The sequence below is a fragment of the Strix uralensis genome, chromosome 8, assembly GCF_047716275.1.
Source record: "Strix uralensis isolate ZFMK-TIS-50842 chromosome 8, bStrUra1, whole genome shotgun sequence".
In the NCBI taxonomy this organism is placed as follows: domain Eukaryota; kingdom Metazoa; phylum Chordata; class Aves; order Strigiformes; family Strigidae; genus Strix; species Strix uralensis.
In genome coordinates, this window is record NC_133979.1 from 28,855,889 (window position 1) to 28,874,640 (window position 18,752).

At 39.8% G+C, this 18,752-nt stretch overlaps 1 protein-coding gene across 3 annotated transcripts in view; it reads right to left on the reverse strand.

Moving 5' to 3' along the window:
• Window positions 1–18,752, reverse strand: part of PRRC2C (proline rich coiled-coil 2C) — a 76,555-nt gene that overhangs the window by 16,034 nt on the left and 41,769 nt on the right. For all 3 annotated transcript variants that reach the window (XM_074876874.1, XM_074876873.1, XM_074876872.1), the window contains 9 exons: window positions 18,276–18,484; window positions 17,516–17,670; window positions 16,721–17,063; window positions 16,144–16,229; window positions 14,999–15,187; window positions 12,025–12,276; window positions 6,781–6,870; window positions 4,947–5,048; window positions 609–825 (listed from right to left, as the gene is read on the reverse strand). In XM_074876874.1, coding sequence (XP_074732975.1) covers window positions 609–825; window positions 4,947–5,048; window positions 6,781–6,870; window positions 12,025–12,276; window positions 14,999–15,187; window positions 16,144–16,229; window positions 16,721–17,063; window positions 17,516–17,670; window positions 18,276–18,484 — 1,643 coding nt within the window. The remainder of the gene's footprint in view (window positions 1–608; window positions 826–4,946; window positions 5,049–6,780; window positions 6,871–12,024; window positions 12,277–14,998; window positions 15,188–16,143; window positions 16,230–16,720; window positions 17,064–17,515; window positions 17,671–18,275; window positions 18,485–18,752) is intronic.

An 18,752-nucleotide genomic window follows, 5' to 3' on the forward strand; every position in this document is an offset into this window, starting at 1 on the left:
GAGAGCCAGTGTCCCAAGAAAGGTCTTTTTCACACACTTCAGCTGAGATTTGGGCATACATTCTAAAACTCCAAGGTGTGAAGATTTAACCAGATATAGCATCTTTTGTTTGCTGCAAAGAACCGAGGTGGAAACCAGCACTGCTTGTGAAGAGCGGCTGGACATATGCTCTGCTAGTATGAAGGGGCTTTGGTATGAGCTGTCGAAGCTCCAAAAGCAAGAGCACAAATGAATGTAAGACTGCAGTTAGCTGGATATCAGAACTACCATCTGCTCCAAAATGTGCTTGCTTGCCTTCATTCAGCTGAACAAAATGAAACCAATAAGGTGGCCAATTGGAGAAGTTTACCTCCTCTTTCAAGTCCTTATAAGTAGCATAGGCAGAGATATCATCTTATTCTTTTCAGCTGACTGAAGTGAAACAGGTGAAGTATTTCCCTTGTAAATTAAAAGGTATCTGGGAAACTGCTGTTCAGATCTGACATTTCATACTAGCATAAAACTTCTGTTAGCTTTGCATTAAATATAATTCCAAAGAGAATCTAATCTCTTGAAAAATGTAACTGAGGAACAATACAACAGGATACTACAACCTTGACATGTGGTACCTGATAGCGAAGTTGTTGGTGTAACCGAGGCCACAGGAATAGGAGGCATTGATGCACTAGAGAAAGAGCTGTAAGTACCACTGCTTGGCCCAGTGTTGCTGCTGCTGCTGCTGCCACTGCCGCTGCCACCAGCAATGGGAGATGCTGCTGAGGTCACTGGCGAACTCTTCTCCCCCATGTTTGGGGAATTTTCCCATGCTTTGCGTGCAGACTCCATCTATTTAAAAGAAAACAAATTTCCTCATCTATTAGGAAGTTTCAACTAGTCAAACAGTCTTTTAACAGTTCTTTTTAGTTCAAAAGGCAATTCAGGCTTCATGCGAGCCTCTTTTTTAAGTCACCATAATCGTGCAACTCTGTTCATGCAAAAAGCATACAGCCTTAAGTTGGAGCTTCTAAACTGTTCCAACTGCACACGTGCATAGTTCATCTTAACATTCAATGCTCAAAAGAGAATTCACTCACACTAATTTGGCTTGGTTTTGTTTGACATGAAGAGCAAAAGACACAGTGAGCAAAAGAAATGTAAAAAAAACCCTCTAAATATTTCCATGAAGTCCTTCACTTACAAGTTTTCTGGGCCATTTAAATGAAACAGCCCCTTCCTTTCTTGGTAAATCATCCACTTTGAGTGACCACCAGAAATATCTAATGCACACTTCAGTAAATATGAGAGTAGTCAAGTTTAGATTTCCAAAGCAACTGCTGTTCAAGAAGCAATCACAAGCTGACACAGCTGGTGCGCACTGCTTTACATTAATGCTAAAAATGATTCATGCTCCTCTTATTATGAGTTTAAGTCTTGCACAGCAAGGAAGATGAAACTTCAATTTAAATTTTATACACAATTATCTTCCACCAAAAGTGAAAAGACCTATTGTTTTACTGCAGCCAATAACAACCTAATTATTGCTACATTAGACACACAATGCCAAATCTGAACTGAAGCACTTTTGAGGGACTACTGAAAAGGAAATATTAATGTTCAGACTACTCTCAGTAATTTAAAGGCTCAAACACAGTCCATGGACTTCTCTACAATCTTCAGCTGTCCCCATATGAAACAAAGATTTTGCTAGCAGAGCTGGATGCCATAGGCTGAAATTGCTCATCTGCAGACTAAGCTTCTCAAGACCAGGTGCTGTTTTTAATGGTATATGTAAAAGGGCAAATATATACTCACCAACAAGTCTGACCTTACTGTCTGGATCAACAGAGCCCCCTAACTGGGACTTGCAGTCTCAAAGTCATTATTTTCAGCCTACCCTGTTTTACATGAGTTAGGCACAGTCAGGACAGACAAAACATGACTTAGGTTATTCGTCTAGATGTTTCAGAAGTGATAAAAAAAGCAAAGCAATATTGAAAGAAATGGGTAACAGGTGATCAATACACACCCATGTGGAAAGTGGAGTTCTGTATTCCTCAAGAGTAAACGGCAAGGAGGGAAGTTTTGTTACACTTTAAATTGTTTGGAGGTAAGTCACCTATTTTCAAGACCATCTTCCCCAGCAATCACTCTCAGTTTCCCCTCCACAACATTTTCCTCCAAATGGGTTCTGATTCTTGCACACAGGGCAAACTTTCAAATTTTATTATTAATCTGCTGGACAGTATTTTGCTTAAGGTGGAGTACAGGTAAGACTACAACTCCCTTGTGAACATCACAGGCTCTGGTAAGACAGGGTAACGATCTTGTACTGCATTTGTACTAACAAAGAGTGAAGAACTGCCTGAGAATGTCTGAATAGAGAAGGTGTAGAAGCTTCTACTATGTTCAGTGAGCTTCATGATGTCCCAGAGAAACTACTAATAGCAAAAGGTAGAGTCTACATACTGCATTTTGTCTTCCAATTTGCAATAAAGGGCATATAACAGAGTCCTGAGTTTTCTAACAGCTTTGCTTTTAGAGTGCTTCTTAATAATCTCTAACTTCTTAAACCATAAAAGAGATGTGAGAGACCGATACTCTAGGAGTGCCTATGCAGCACCATCTACAGACCAGATATGAAGGAGTAAGAGATCCTAAATTAAGTGGGCTGGGGAAAACGCTATAATTTCACTGCTTGCTTACGGGAAAAAGGAGAGCACAAGTTGGAGATCATGGTTGCTTGAGGGTTCTCTTCACCGTTGACCAATAACGGTCCAGTACCCAAAAACTTAACTGGAGACAAATACCCATGTGCATATCCTTAACTACGCCAGAGTTTAAGTGATCAGAAAGTCAAAACATGCCAGATTCTGGACCAGATGCCTACACAGGAATTTTAGATGGAACCCTGGAACATGGAAGAGGACCAGGCAGCTTAGTTTGAGACTGCTTTGGACTTTCTTTTGCTCAGCTCCTTACCTACCAATAGCCCTATCAGCTAAGTCCTTAAGAGGATGTCTGCCTTAGTAAAGGTGTCTTTAGCAAAGTTACTCCAAGGGAACAAGAGATCTCAACAAGCCTTCCCATATAAGCACCTTATACCTACCCTCTGGCAGAATGATGCCAGGTAGGGGGAACAATTGTGACTGAGTTCCCCTGCTGAGTCTCCTCACAGACAGCTGTCTGTGAAAGGGGACAGGGGAAAGAGGAGCTGCAAGGATTATTCCTTTATGGAAGCAGAGCCTGGAGATTTTGTTCTTTTAAGAGAAGGAAGGAAATGCTTTCCTTTCTGCTGCTCCAAAAGTATCTTTTAAAAGAAGCGAGGATTATATCGAAGAGGACGATGAAGAGCTACCCTGATCTGTCTGGACCAGAAGGCCTGTTGTGAAAGAGACAGTCTCAAGTGCATGCTTCAAAACCAGCTTGTTGCCTTCAGCATTTGCAAAAAGGAGGCAGAGCTCCAGTGGCTGGAATAGAGAAATTAGAGACAAAGCTACTTCCAAATGCCTTTCCATTCAGATTTTAGTCAGAGCGTTCTTCAAGGTAGCCTCGAAACACGGATCTTTGACATATTTTGTTAGCACATATCGAAGATCTATCATTCACTGAGAAAGCAATCAAATCACGGACACCAGCACAGCAGAAAAAGAAACTGCAGGATGAATGACAAACACTGCAGTTTGCTTTAACTGAGCAGTGTCACATTCTTTGCAGCATCATGCTATAGTAACATTCCTACCTGTATTACATGTGAATCAGATATCCAGCTGCTGAACAGTTAGAGACTACTATTTTAGAAAAATGCTTCCAGGCGCCAGAAAGTCAGATTATGGTCATTTATTACAGAAAAATGCAACAGAAAACCAGGTTTTTGTTAAATTACTTGTCCCTCCTCCAGCCCTCTCCCCATTTTTGCTGGTCTATTGTTTTAAAGTGATGTTACATTTTTTTCAGGAAATAAAAGTGTTAACAAAAGAAAAGCAAAGATTCAACAAGAGATCATTAATAACTATCATCTGTAGAGAACACAAGCAAGCAGGTGTCAAACCATGCCAGCGAGATGCAAGTCTCACTGGGATTGACAAGCAAGTTTCTCCAAAGTGTTAGTTCTGCATCCAATCCCTAGTTTCACTACTTCTTTCAAAAATTTAGAGGAACTAAGTTCAAACATCACTATTCCTTAATACTAGAAGCAGCAACAATATTTCTACTGGTTCAGTCACCTGCAGTCATAATCACAAAGCAGATCTAGCACACCAAAAAAAAAAGACAGACCAAAAACTTCTAAAGATACAGTAGCAAAGCTATAGCCCAACTCTATGTTAGTGAGTTATACAAGGCACACAGTCCAAAATCCAACAAAATGGTAAAACACCATTCAAAATATTCTACACACTTGCTCTTCACTGGAGAGCAGAAAACAACATTTATAACACAACACCACACGTTCTGACTAACTGATCAAACTGCGCTTCATAGACATCAAGACACCACCTACATTTCATTATTTAGAACTTGAGCCATCCAACTCAAAACCACATTATCACTGCACCAAAATCTTAACAGCTAAGAAATCAAGCTCGGCTTACCAAGCAACCCCTTACAGCCTTTACTACCAAATCAGGCAACCTACTTTAAGCTAAACTCTAGAAAAACCTCAGTCAGATTCTGATGGTTTGTCATGAACACTACAGTACAATGCTAAAATGCTAGGGTCTTTTTTTTTCAGGGCAGTGGGAGCCAAGATTGGTTGAGATGCCAAGTGTTAATGCAAAACGGGGTTAGAGATTTATAATTTAAATGCATCCTTTGATAGAGTCTTGTGTTTCAGCCATCCATTTATATGCAAAAGCAGTTCAGCAGAGGAAACAAAGGAAGGCTCTAAAAAAAAGGTTCACCAGCAAGTTCTCCATTAACTTTTTCCCCTGCATGCAAGAAAACGACCCTTAGAGGGATGTGGTACATACCTTGAGGGTGAGGTCGACGGTAGCGGGAGAAACTGGAGTTAGGCTGGAGCTCTGTTGTAGAGTCTCCCTCCTAGGGAGGGGAAGGGTGTGGGGCAGGGGCACCTGAAAGGCAGGCAACACACATCACATTCGAACTACGTCTACTACAAAAGCCCCAGAAAAGCAAAGCTCAAGCTTTATTAAGTGAGCTACAATTTCTTCAAGGCTTGAGCATTTGGCAGGGAGATTTTGATAAAACAAGGTGAAAATTTGGTAGGCGGGAAAGGCCATTCAGCAGGTGCTGAGATGCTTCTCATTTCTCTTTAAGAGGCTGAAGACTAAGGTTCTAAAGTGTCCATGTCTTCTGCACAAACAAATACCAATTTTCTGCTTTGGGATTTACTTTAAAGCACGATTTCAGTTTACTGATATGCAAAAATTCTTCCCAAGCCAAGTCTGTCCCCTTTTGTACCAATACAGTACATGGGGCTTCATGACCTTGAGTTCTGAGATGCACGTTCTGAAAGAGGAAGCTATAAACCTCCGCAGTCACAGGACCATGAAACAAACCAAAACAGATTTGCCATCCAGTAACTGAATTCAGTTATCTTCTCTTTCAAAAGATGAAAGATGTGAAACCTAAGGAAATAAACTTGACATAATGCTATTGCTATCTTTGCCTAAGAAAACACTGATGGATTTCCTAGAAATTTTAAATGAGATGTATCAGAAATACTGCAGTGGCCAGTCTATTACTTCTAACCATTCCTTTCTCCATTCAGAGCACAGCTAATAGACTTCCACTGGATGAGATCAGGCTAATCCAATAGACCCAGATACTGAAGCTTTGAAGCAGATGATAGCACAGATCCTTTGTGGCCAGGAGCCCCTATTTCCTGTGTTGGAAATCCAACTCCAGAATGCCACAGGGGAGCATACACTAATTAACACAAAAGAATTCAGTCTTCCACACTAACCACCAATGACACAAACCACAACACCACCAGAAAATCCATCAGGAGAGTAAAGTTCAACCAGTGTTGCTTCAAAATCGCATTAAAGGATGCTGCAGTACACTGAAAAGCATTTCTTAGATGGAATTCACAAGACATCTTCAGAAAAAACAGAGATCCTACTGCACGATTCTTTCTTCTCCCAATCAACAAATGACTCAACTCTGAGCTAATTCTATTTCTGCTCCTCAAACAACAAAAATCACAAGATTGAAGCTCCCTGACATGCCAACACACTCAAGACAAACTTGATTTCACTACAAGTCACAACCCAGCTGGTCCTCTCAAATGCTACACCACGCTCACAGAGTCAGGATCACTGGTTTTATGAGGACTGCAAACATCTCATCTCCATAGCAACTGAAGAACTGTAAGGCTGCTGTCTGCTTTCAGAAACCATTAAGCTGATCCGTTTACATGCAGTTGCTGTGATTTCAGGCTACAGTTCAAAATTGCTTTGTCTATAAAAGCCTTTCTTCAAACTCACCTAACAGATCTTTACTACTGGTACCAGGTTCATGTCCCAACTGCTGCTGAGAGTACACACCCTCATTACGCCTATCTTTGCTTTTTTAGAATTGTCCCTAGAAACATGTTCTCCACTTTATGCTCTTTAGTTCACTGTGGTTGTTCAAAAGACAAGAAAATACCTGAAGAATTCCAGAGCAGATACTCATCAAACCAAATGTCCTTCAGAGTAAGATTACTGGATAATGCACAGCTAGTTAACATGAAAGAAACCCTAGTGACTTGTTTACTGAAGGCACTACTTTGTGCTTTACAAGAAGTGTGAAAATATTTTCTTGTCTTCAAAGTCAAGACGATCACTGCAATAGACTTACGTTCGTCACCAAAGTCTCCTCCATTTTTGTACTGCTAGTAGCCACTGTGTTAGGATGAGAAGAAGGTGTAGTGTAGTCTGTTACAGACTCCTGTGAAGAAAAATAATTCCATTAAAATATCTCCCTTACCTAAATTAGATTTAAATTTCTTGGACAGATGTCAGCCTTTCTACAGGAGGAGTTCACCAAGCAACAGACTAGAATTTCACACCAGTTTTTGCTTAGAAGGCACGTCCAGCAATTCTTACTGCTAAATTGCTACTGAGGTCAGAAGAATTATTGGGAGATTACAGTTTGCCTCATGACCTCACAACATACATCTGGAGACAAGTCAAAATACAGTCTGTAAAGCAAGAATATACAGAGTGATGTACTGCCTGGGCACTAGACATATTGAACTGTGGTGGTGTAACCAATTATCATTTGTCATGCAAGATGCTGTAGACACCCGTAGGCACTTCTAGCCTATTTAAAAATTAAAATACATTGGCTTAAAGCTTTCTGTAGCTTTAAAAAAATACAGAAATTTCTTGGGTAAGCCCTCCAGATTAAAAAGAACACACAGGAATGCGTTGCTATTTGCAAAACAATTTTCTTGAAATCTTGTCTCTGAAAGTCACAAGACTGTTACTCTGGATGGTGAAGCCTACATCTCCTGATTTCTGCACTGGGCAGTGATTTCAAGGAAGAAAAGGACTAGTTTCCAGTCTACTCAGAGGCCTTCCCTGAAGCTTATTTGTCAGTTAGGTGGACCTTAAGGTGCTCAATGAACAAGGACCACTTTCATGGACCTAGCTATAGCCAGTGACTATTGCAGTTGTAGGTATAAACCACCTGATGAAAGTGTCTCATTGATAACACTACGAGCTCTCTGGAGAATGGCCTATAATGGACAAACAAGGCACTGGTACTTCTATGAAGCCACGTTGAGCACTGTTTTTTAGTTCTTGTCACTAGGTATCTCCAGAGAGTATTCTGGACAGGTAAACAGGTGTTATCTGAACCCGACCTAGAGACTTTTTTAGATAAATGGTGTGACCCTGAATTAGCCAAGATTCATTCTCTAGCAAGCACTACAAACTCCAAAGTTTTACATGTCTGAAGCCCAGAAAAGGCTCTATTATTCTTACAGAACCAAACACCAAGAAGGAACTGAAGGACAAATTAGCAGCAGAACTGCTGATGAGTGCCTGGACTTGCCAATACATAATGATTTTGAAGGCACATGCCACATAATGCTTGTTTAATTGCATCCAACTGGTATGATAAGCTATTGAAAAAGCGCACACTCAATTTACTCCTCAAGCCTATGGCAATGTCTCCTAAAAGAGCAATTAAAGCATTAAGATACTAACTGGCAAATAACAAAGAATCTTCTTTAAAAGGATGAGCTTATTTTGGTAAAAGACTAGAACAAGCTAAACCATAATGGGGCGACAGAGGACACAGTGTGCACATTGACTTATTTTTGTATTCACAAAGGAAACAGACAACTATTTTCTCTGTTTAGTTATTTCCTTTACTCGTTAAACTGGCTAAATATGATATACACGATGTTTCCCACAATCCAAACTACAAAACTGCAAGTTGCACATTTCTATGTGATTCCAATAGGCAACCCTAATTTGGGCAGAACAAGGCAAGCAAGCACATGATGCTGCTTTAACCACAAAGTCCTTCTAATGTAATTAACGGGCTTCTTGTTTTTTTAAGATGCTTTACTGCAAAAGAAAGAGGAAATTTTTGATATAACATTACAAAAATTCCTTGAAGGTTTGGATGCAAATTTTACAGGGTCTCAGCACTAAAATTCCTTATAAAAGAAATCAGATCAAGACTGTTGCTAGCCTTCTCACTTTGGAAACTTACAGCACAGAAATGTTTTTTCACTAGAATTAAAACCAAGCCACCGTATCAGCTCTGGTGCTTTTAAAAGTGTATATGCAATGCTAAAACATCCTACAAGGATGAGTTACATGCTGAACATGCAGGTAAGACAATGTTTTAGCCATAAGAACATCACTCCATAAACCACAGGTTAACCACCATCCTTCATTTAACAGTACATTAAGTCTAAGACTCTTTGCTAGATATGGCTTATCACCATAAGCTTTTGTAATTCAGTTAAACGGATTCTCCTGTACAACTGTTTTACTGAAGAAACTGATTACTTTATAAGAAACTAGTAACAGTAATAATAGCAAGAGCAAAAAGCTGTACATGTTTTTTTGGAGTTATCTACAAGTTATTTATACCTGAAGAAAGAACACGCAAACATTTTACAACTACCTACTCTGTTCAAAAATAAGAGATCACAAAACCTGAATAACGTTATGAACAAAAGGACAAGGCAGACCTCAGAGCTGACCTTGCCATACAGGCTCAGGGTACATACAAGATTAATTAGCTACTTGACTTGTCCTGATTTGCATAAATCACTCAAACCAGAGAGCTTGTCAGATACGGAAAATTTATTCTCAAGCACAGCCTGTATCCTTTCAGACACCATCTCTAACATAGCTGTTATCAACTACCTGTGCAAACGTTTCACCGCCACATCCACAACCGGGTATTGATCGCTCCTGTGATTTGAAAGCTTCAAAACTTTATAGAGATGGTAGGGTAGGGAAAGGCAAGGGGTGTCTTACCCGATTCAGACTTACACCATCAGATCACCTTTACTCCAAAAATACTGCAGAACCCAAGAGAAACAGCTGCAATTGCTTCAGAGCATTATAATTATGTTCTAAACTTAAACATCTCATCAGTATGGTTTCTATTTATACAGTTTCTAAGGTAAAACAGTATTTTGTTATTAATGCACATACTCTTAATTAAGATGTTTGTTTTGGGATAGATGGGGTACTCTTACAAAGCTTCTGCTTCTGAAGGAGAACAGCTGGCTTGACTTTTACAGCCATTTAAATTGCCAAATACAGTGAAGAAAGTGTGCTTTCCTGGAAGCTGAGCAGTAGGCTCTGAAAAGGATATTAAAGGGTATCAAAAGGGAAATCATTTAGGTTTGCTAAAACTGCAACACTTGACATTGAAACAACAGAGTAAAGATGTCACTGCTTCTTCCCTCACTAATGAGCAATGGAAAGAGTACAAAGACAAGAGAAAGCAGTTACAACACAAATCAGTACAGGAACTCCAAGGATGGAGCAGTATTTGAACCCATTTTAGAAGCCACTTTAAAAAGTAGCAAGACTGCTTTATTCTTGCAAGATCTAGATGAAGCTTATCTTATTCAATAAATCTGCAGGTTGTTGGTTCAACTTCCATAAAATTAAATATAAAATATGACCACCCCTTTCCTAGAAAACAAACTTACTGATGCCCTGTGAAATATTCATGACAAAGGAATTCAAAAGCAAACCTGGAACTGTTGAAACAGGAATATTTACACCTATCATTCAATCCTTCTATTAACAACCACTTCATGAGGAAATTATTGGGAATTTTCATATCCAGCACAGACTGGAAGGTTTCCTTTCTCTCTGGTCTTCTCTCCAGAAGACAGAAGCTTGGTGCTTTAATACTGTGGTAGGTCAAAGAATCTTGGTAACCCATGTTTAACTACGGCCAGAAAGGCACAAAATCTAGACTTCCCTTTTGAAGATCTCAGACTTTAAAAATAAAATTGTAGAGAGGAAGTGATGCTGATTTTAGTAGAGCTACTCTATTATCGAGTTAACCTGATCAACAAAGATATGTTTCCTATTCTCTATGTGGCTTAGAAGAAGCATCTCCTCTTATCTTGAGCTCTGGTCACAGGAGCTTGAAAAGACAGTGAGAAAGCACATGACACAAGAACAGCCTTCCTACCAAATACTTGAGCAAGCTGGTGCTTATGGCTCTACACTTCTGATTCTGCATACAAGAATGGCACTTTAACTTTTTCAGGTATCAACATAAACCATTTACATCTACTTACAAGATGGAAACTGCCATGAAGGATGAGAAATCCCAGCACTGAATTTTGTTAATGTATTTGCCATTCCACTCAAAAATCAAGTTTGCAGCTACCATGTCGGACACAAATATCCTCCTTAACACCTGCTTTGTAACAACACTTCATTGAGATAGCATCTTCTGATTGCATGACACCTTGGCAAAAAACTGCCAAAATCTTTTTTTTCTTTCCTTTCCCCTCCAACTGCAGGTGACAAAGAAATTGTGAGTGATCTGCATTTCAGATTCTTCAACTATTAATGTAACTTTTGCAGAGTATCAGTTTTCCTAAATGGCATCAGAAAATTTCTGCTTAACACTATGAAAAGGAAGATTGAGACAGCATGAAACAAACGTGAGTCTAAACTCACAAAACTGCTTTACAAACATACAAGAAACACTTTTCCTTTATCAAAGCAGGTCTAACTATTAACTAGCAGCTACACAAACTGCACAGTTTCTTTACATTCAAGAGATAACAACCATAGTTCTTGCTCAAGACACAATGCTGCTTTAGTGATGGCAGTCCACATACAGGTCCTTAGGCAAAAAGGAGAGCGCCTCTATGGATGTTTTTCAGCCAGTGCTAACAACGCACCACAGCTAAGAACTGAGCTGCAGAACAATGAACCCGGACAGCAAGTCACCATCTCACTGTTGAGCCGTTACAGAGGAGTCAGGGGAGTTTCACGCAGACAACTATGACGAGCCCTCAACATCCCAAAGGAGTGCTGCAAGGGCTACCTCAACAATATCCAAGCCAACAGGAGCTGACATACAGACCCTTTAGGTAAACTGAACGAGCCTTATCCAATGTTTTAGCATATTCCTAGTTTAGAGATTTCTGTTTTCACAGAACAGCACTTAATCCACAGCTTCAGGTCATCCACGCATTCAGCCAACGATCGCGCACACTACTTGAGTTCTCCGCTGAAAGTTAAGCACTCATCTTGTATATATCATATATCTGAGTTCACAGAATCTGCCTATATCAGGCTCCAGTGCCACTCTCCACAGCAAGGCTCAGGACAGAGTTTTCACATTTAGAAGGCAGCAAAAAAGTTTAAAACCTTCCAAGCTGATCTCTGTACAGGGGTATGACAAACAGCATGTCTCCGTACCACTTCTGGAGAGCTGTTTAATTCAAGCAGTACCAATACGTTTCATAACTGCTATTCATTGGGCTCTGCTGTCCGGGTAACTACCACCAGCAGGCAACCAAGTGTCCATTATATCACTGTAATAATATTTTACATATAGTGCTCATTAATTTGTCAATATTTTTCTTACCTTTGTGTTTGTTCCAAATTCTGGAGCAGACACAGATATCATCGTTCCTATTTCCGTGCTCAGTTCACTTGTTGCTTTGGTTTCCTTTGTAGTGACAGGTTCTGGACTTCTGACAGAGGTGGGAGAAGGCTTCTCCTGTCCCTCAGGCTCTCCCTGTTGGGCATCCTTCACCTTCCTGTTCTTTAAAGAACGCTCTTTCCCAATAGGACCAGGTTTATACTCTTTGTTCTCTACCGGACTCAAGTCTGGAAGCTAAGTTAGTGTTAATTTGTCAGTTATGTCTTCCCCCCATGTCCTATCCCACAAGAATATTCTTACATGCTTAGAATAATTTTGTTTAAATCTAACAAATCTTTCCTGAAGGGTAAGCATTTTCTAACAGATAAATCATTTGAGACTAAGTTAGCAATACATACATGAAGTGCATTCATTTTGAACATCAGGAATCTAAACCATTGTTTTCAAGCAATACATGTTTTATGTGAAGTGGTAGAGGTCAACTACAATAAGATCCAATTAAAACCTACAGAAGAAAGCCAGCTTGACTCTCCTTACAAGAGAAGCACAAAAGTATAGAAGCCACTGTAAGACTTTGTATACATACAGGTTATTTTAATTTTCAGAGAATCAGGATTTTACAAGGCCCCAGGAAATCAGAACAGAAGACTTCACCTTCATTTGAAGACATCTCGATGTATGGATGTTGGCAGCATTTTTCCCTAGGAATTGAGTGCTAAGGGGATATCCAGACAAAATAAAACACCTACACACAAGTGTTGCCTTATATCAGGGACACCACGGCTGGAATAACTGCTGCAATTCAGTAGTTCCTTTTTGTGCAGCTGAATTAAAGCAGAATGAAGGACCTCAGTGGACCTGAATGCTCTGCTGTTTAAATAGCCATATCCTTTCTGGGCCTTAAACTTTGCATAGGGGAAAGACAGAAGCTGCTGGTATTGTCTCTATAAATACAAACCAGCTGTTTCAGAAGTAGATGAAGACTCTTTACAATACAATGCCTTTGGGCTCCGGGGAGGGTGGAGTTTCCCAAAGGTATTTGGTACCCTCAGGAGGCCAACAGAGACTAGCTTTCAGAGGGGAGGAAGAAAACAGTAGAAGCAGATGTCTCAGCTCTGCAATGCACCAAATCAGGAACATCAGACCCACCCCAACCCAAATATTTTTTGCTCTAACAGTTTACGGAAGCAGAAATTCTTCCAGACACTTTAAGGTCACACTTGGAAAGGTAAATTGCTTTGTTTCAAGTACAGTCCTCTTACTATGCCCATGTTAGTTCAACAATACTAACCTCCAATCCTGAACATAAGTTTGTATTTAGGCTTTATAGCAAACTATCACCATGGGGATGGTGGGTGTGTAGGAATTGTTTGTTTGTTGGGGTTTCTTTGTCATCAAGACAGTTAAAGGATTACAGCCCTCTCATTCAGAAGAGCACACAAAAATGTTCATCAACAGATTTACCATTTAGTCACACATTTGTCTTTCAACAAAATCTACAGGAGCCTTGACAGCTATAACCAAGCAGGAAAAAGGAACTTTCTACAGTGTAAAGTAGACTGTCTATATATATATATATATATATTTTTAACTTTGGAGTTCAGTATCTTTAAGTGATTTCATGGGGGCAGTTTTAGGCATGGTGCTAGTGTATCTAAGATATGGGTTTTGAGTGTGCTGGATTACTGAAATTCACCAGCAATATTAACTACTGCATATATCTCTGCTGTATGGGTTTTACATTTTGCAGTAAAAAAACATGAACTGCAGCATACCCACAGAGTGCCTCATGTAGCGGAGGTTAAATTCATTCTACATGTGACTTGCACTTTCAGATTTCAGCTTTTTTTTGGGGAAAAAAAACCCCAAAACCCAAACACAACCAACACAAACAAAGAAACACCCGGTCTTCTATAAAGACAAAAGGGCTTTAATTACATCGGAACTGCTGCCAAATCTCAGACATCAAGAGGGACTAAAACAGCTGGCTCTAAGTCACCAGCCAAGTTTATCTGCTATAACCATCTCTTTCTGGGAGTAAGAAGATGGTGCTGAGTGCTAGCGATGCACAGATAAGTATGCACTGAAGGTAGAAATAACAGGAAAGCACATTTTATTAACATGAAGGATCACTAAGTGTAATCTAAATGACAGGAGGAGAAAGTATTACTCCTTATGAGTGGTAACAATAGAAATACAAGATGATGATGATTGAATGGAGCCCCTAAATCTCTGGAGGACAAGCAACACACATTTTTTAAAAACCAAGGTAAGTCTGATTACCTATCCAGTCTTCCTAGATTAACTGCAAAAAAATTAATTATCCAGACATCTGTGCATTTGAATTTGAGACTTCAAATCAGCGGCTCTAACATTCCTCCCTTTCCTCAAAACGTTACTTTTCCTGCAACTTGATTTATTACTTATCTTGGTAATCTGACTACAAAACTAAACAGGGCACCACGCACCATTTAGAGAGGGCCAAGGCAGGCATGGTGGCAGAAGGAACTACTGAAACTGGAGATACAGCCAGGGCAGAAACAGAACATCTGCTTCCAGACAGCTCCCAAAGCCTCAGCAAAGGAAGCTCAAGAGAAAACCCAAAACCCCCAACTAAAACCCAGAACGCTCTACCACATCCATAGTCTCCCAAAAACATTATCATAAATCCATCATCCCACCCCTGATCTAGCCACATCCCTTGTCCCAGACACATAACCAATGGACAAACTCTGCTGGGCTAGGATGCTGTTTACTTACACTTGCTTCTTGAACTGAATTCCCCATCTTCTCTCCAAGAACCAACTTGTTGATTGTTTTAGGAAATACAAAAGGGGAATGCAATTTTTATAGGCCTAGGCCTAAGTGAATGAGTATTCTATTCCATTATTTGTAACCTCTTTTTGGTTGAAATTATTTAAGTTTAAAAGTTTGTACTGAAGATATGACCTTTTACCTTTTGCGCTTTGATGGGTCCAGCCCGAGGCTGTTTCTGTCTTTGCTCTTTTGGTTCTGGTAGCTTGTCAGTGGACTTCTCAGAAAGTACAGGGCCAACTTCATTGTCACTGCCACTGGACGCTGGGGCTCCAAACTGAATAGTTTCTATACCAAGATCAACTCCACCTTCTTGCCCAGGCTTTGTCCCCTAGTTAAAAGGTAAACATTTATTGCGTTTCAAAAGATTTCTAGATCAGTACAATGCCACTTGTTCAGAAAAGAGCACAAATATGCTCAGCTGAAAACGACTAGAAGGGTACATTTACCTTCTGCCAGCAAAAGCATTATTTGTGACTGCAACAGATTTGCAAGAGTAAACAATAAATGAATGTACACTTCCCTCTCCTCAAGTTTTTACTGTTTATACAAGCTCAAGAGTAAGGAAAAAAAAAGTGAAAAAATATGTAAACAAAACCAAGACAATGAACTGGTAGAGAAGGGGGAGAGGGACAAGTGAATTACCAAAATGTCCAGATTCGGGTTCAAAATTTAATGTTCAATTCAGGAGGAACAATAAGAAATTAAAAATATTTCCAGATCTCCTTATGCAGTTCAAATGGTTTCCTAAGAGAGTTATGTCACATTCTCACAGTTTAAAACAATAAAGTCAAGACCAAAAAAAGCCCAAGGAAACAAAACCACAGGACTTTAGAAGTAAAGTTTAGGACTATGCAAATTCCTGGGATAAGTAGCACTAATACAGTTAGAAAGCATCTACTGCTTTTTGTATCTCTGATTTAAGGGACACAAAAACCATTTAGTTCCTTGTAGACATCCTGTTTCTGTCTACATTACTGAACTGTACACAAGTTTCATGTGCAAACTAGGCAGTATTTTTACTTTAAAACTGCACTGAATAACAGCTATCAACAGAATCTGTGAACAGCTGAGTTTTTAATAGGAGAACAGTTTTTCCATGCTGCAATCATAAAAGCCCTAGCCTGTATCCCCTGCTTGTGTACTACCTCCTGACTTCATGGAATTCTACACATATTAGATTAAGTATGTGCACACGTGAATAAATGCATAATCTGTACCCCATCCCAATGAGATACAGTTTGGGTAAACTTCACATACAGCTACTCTTCTTCCCTTCATTCTTACCTCTGGGGATGTAGCCGAACCAAAAGATGTCAAAGGCTTGTTCCAAGCACTGACCGAAGGTGGCTGAGGTGGGCTAATGGGTCCCACTAACAATTAAAGAGAACAGAGTCAAAAAAACCCCAGCGTTGCTAAATGCAATCAACTAAAGTTATCAATTAACTGAGAATTAAATAAGAGATGTCTTGATTAAATAAGCGTTGGTTAAGACATTGTTAACCTATTCAGCAGTTAACAATATGCTACCTATTTAGCTGATTTCAAGTGGGGCAATGATGTTTGGAAGCATGACCAAGCCCAACAAACACAAATTCCTGAAGGGAGTGACAGCCTGACAGCTGCTTATTCATAGTAAATGAAGAACAAGACAACAGCATAAAATACCGAGTAATGTCACACTGCAAAAATCTCTCTTCAGAGATATTCATAGGTTACAACGCTGCACTTGGGAATGCTGCCCTCTATTCCCTGTGCAAAATACATCTGCAGGTAGAAATGAGATATCAACATAGAGAGCTGGCAATCATCACTCTCTAACTACAATGCTTGCCCCCTGCCACAAATTCAAGACACCACTTACATTTTTTGGAGATGTCATTGAGAACTGCTGTAGGAGGCACCTTGTTTTCCCATAAGTCAGTTCCCAGACCATTGTGAGCCTGGGTGCTTTGCAGAACTTTGCTTGACACTGTGTATTCTGTGCTGGCTGTCCCTCCTGCAGCCTGGTTTTGTGGCTGAACAGAGGCCTGTGGCTGACCTGGAGTCTGCGTTGTACAGAGAGGCTGTGCCTGAGCTTGTGCCTGAGCTTGTGCCTGCTGCGCAGCTGCAGCTGCTGCCTGTTGCTGCTGTTTTTTGGCAAATCTGGGAGGGAGCTTGGAATTCTGACCTCGGCCTTTTTCGCTTGATCCTTTTTTGGTCCAAACCTGTAAGCAGAAGCCAATTTTATTCTTATAGCTGACAGTCTGTATGGACACCAATTGGACATTGTGTAGCAGCAAAAAGCAAACCCGTTAACCCTGTTTTAAAGAAGTTTATTTTCTTAAGGGTATTTAACCACAGAAACAATTTCTCATACATTTTCCTCTTGCAATCAACTAATATACAAGCAGTAGTATAAATCTTTATCACAGTGTAAAAATGGTGTTTTCAGTTTGCCAGTTCTTCCTCCCTAACAGTGCCTGATCAGGAAGTACACAATCCTAAGATGACTAAGTGAAAATTAATTTACTAATTCTTAACATCTTAATATTAATACAGCTATCTAGTTATATTTATATGGTGAAATATAGTTTCTTTGGAAGGAAGATTCTGCACACTTCACAACATTCCCAGCACTGCAAGGAGCTCTTTCCTGCTATAAATGCTGGTCTTGTACCTGCACTGTTTGTTCTTCTTTCTTTCTGCGCTCTTCATCCTGCAAGCGTTTTTGTTGCTTCTTAGACACCACTTCTGTGAAACCATCATCATTCAAGTTAGATTGGGAGTCTTCAACTACTGTCACTTCAGGGTGATCATCAATGATCACAACACCTATAGAAAAAGGAAAGGTATAGATGCTGCTGTTTTAATGGCTTCAGATGCAGTGCACTGAGCCAAAATCTCCTTTGGAGTGGAAGCTATTTCCCCACAGACACAGATGGTGGCCCTGATTAAAGGTAAGCTTCTGCTTGACAAGTGCTTTGCTGCTGAGCTAGAAGACAAGGAGTTAATCTTGAAGACCTGAAAAAGCTGAAGGTTCCTGTACCAGACTCTCCAGGAAATAAGAACCAAAACTTAATAATGAACAGCCTTTCCGGATATTAGCTGTAAGCTTATCAGTGATATCCACTGCCTTTTCTTATGAAGGTTAAGCAAATTATTAGTGTGGTGGAAAGTGGTATAAATGACAGAGTTAAGATTACATGATAGAACAAAATTCTTATCTATACATAAAAACACACAGTGAGATTTGCCACCTTTTAGAGGCACACACATTGTTAATTAGATATGACAAAGGTAACAATATTCAAATACACAGTTACTCTGGCATTAAAAAAAATCACCTCTCCTCTTCTGTAAGTTTTCTAACATCTTGCTCTATATGCAGCAAAACTAGCAGGATTACAAATTCTTGTTAGCATATTATCAACACATACTTGCGTAATTATTAAGATCAAATTGAGACAAGGCATCCACTTTTTCCTTAGGCTTCTTTGGACCAGCCTTAGGTTCTTCCCTCTTTTTGCCACTTGCATCCTTGGTGCTCTTTTGTCCTGCAGCAGTAACACCTCCATCTTCCTGATGTAAAGAGTTGCCGTTGGTGGGATCAACAGCAGGCACAGTTGCTGTCTGCTCTTCAAATGGCCTACATTAGAAAAAAATTTGTGAAAATTAATGACCAGCCATAGAGAACACTCAGGAAGGAGCTAAGAATCTAATGCAGATCCCATTACAGGCCTATAAGTGTCCACGGTGAAACTTCTTAGAAGGCTCCAGACTTTTACTTTCAGCTCCTCAATGAGAAGAAGCTTAACAGCAAAAGCTGTTTTGGGGACATATCAAATGCCCTCCTGTCAACAGGTATCACAGTAAAAAAAGCATTATTTTAAGGTCACCTCTGGCTTGGTCTATGT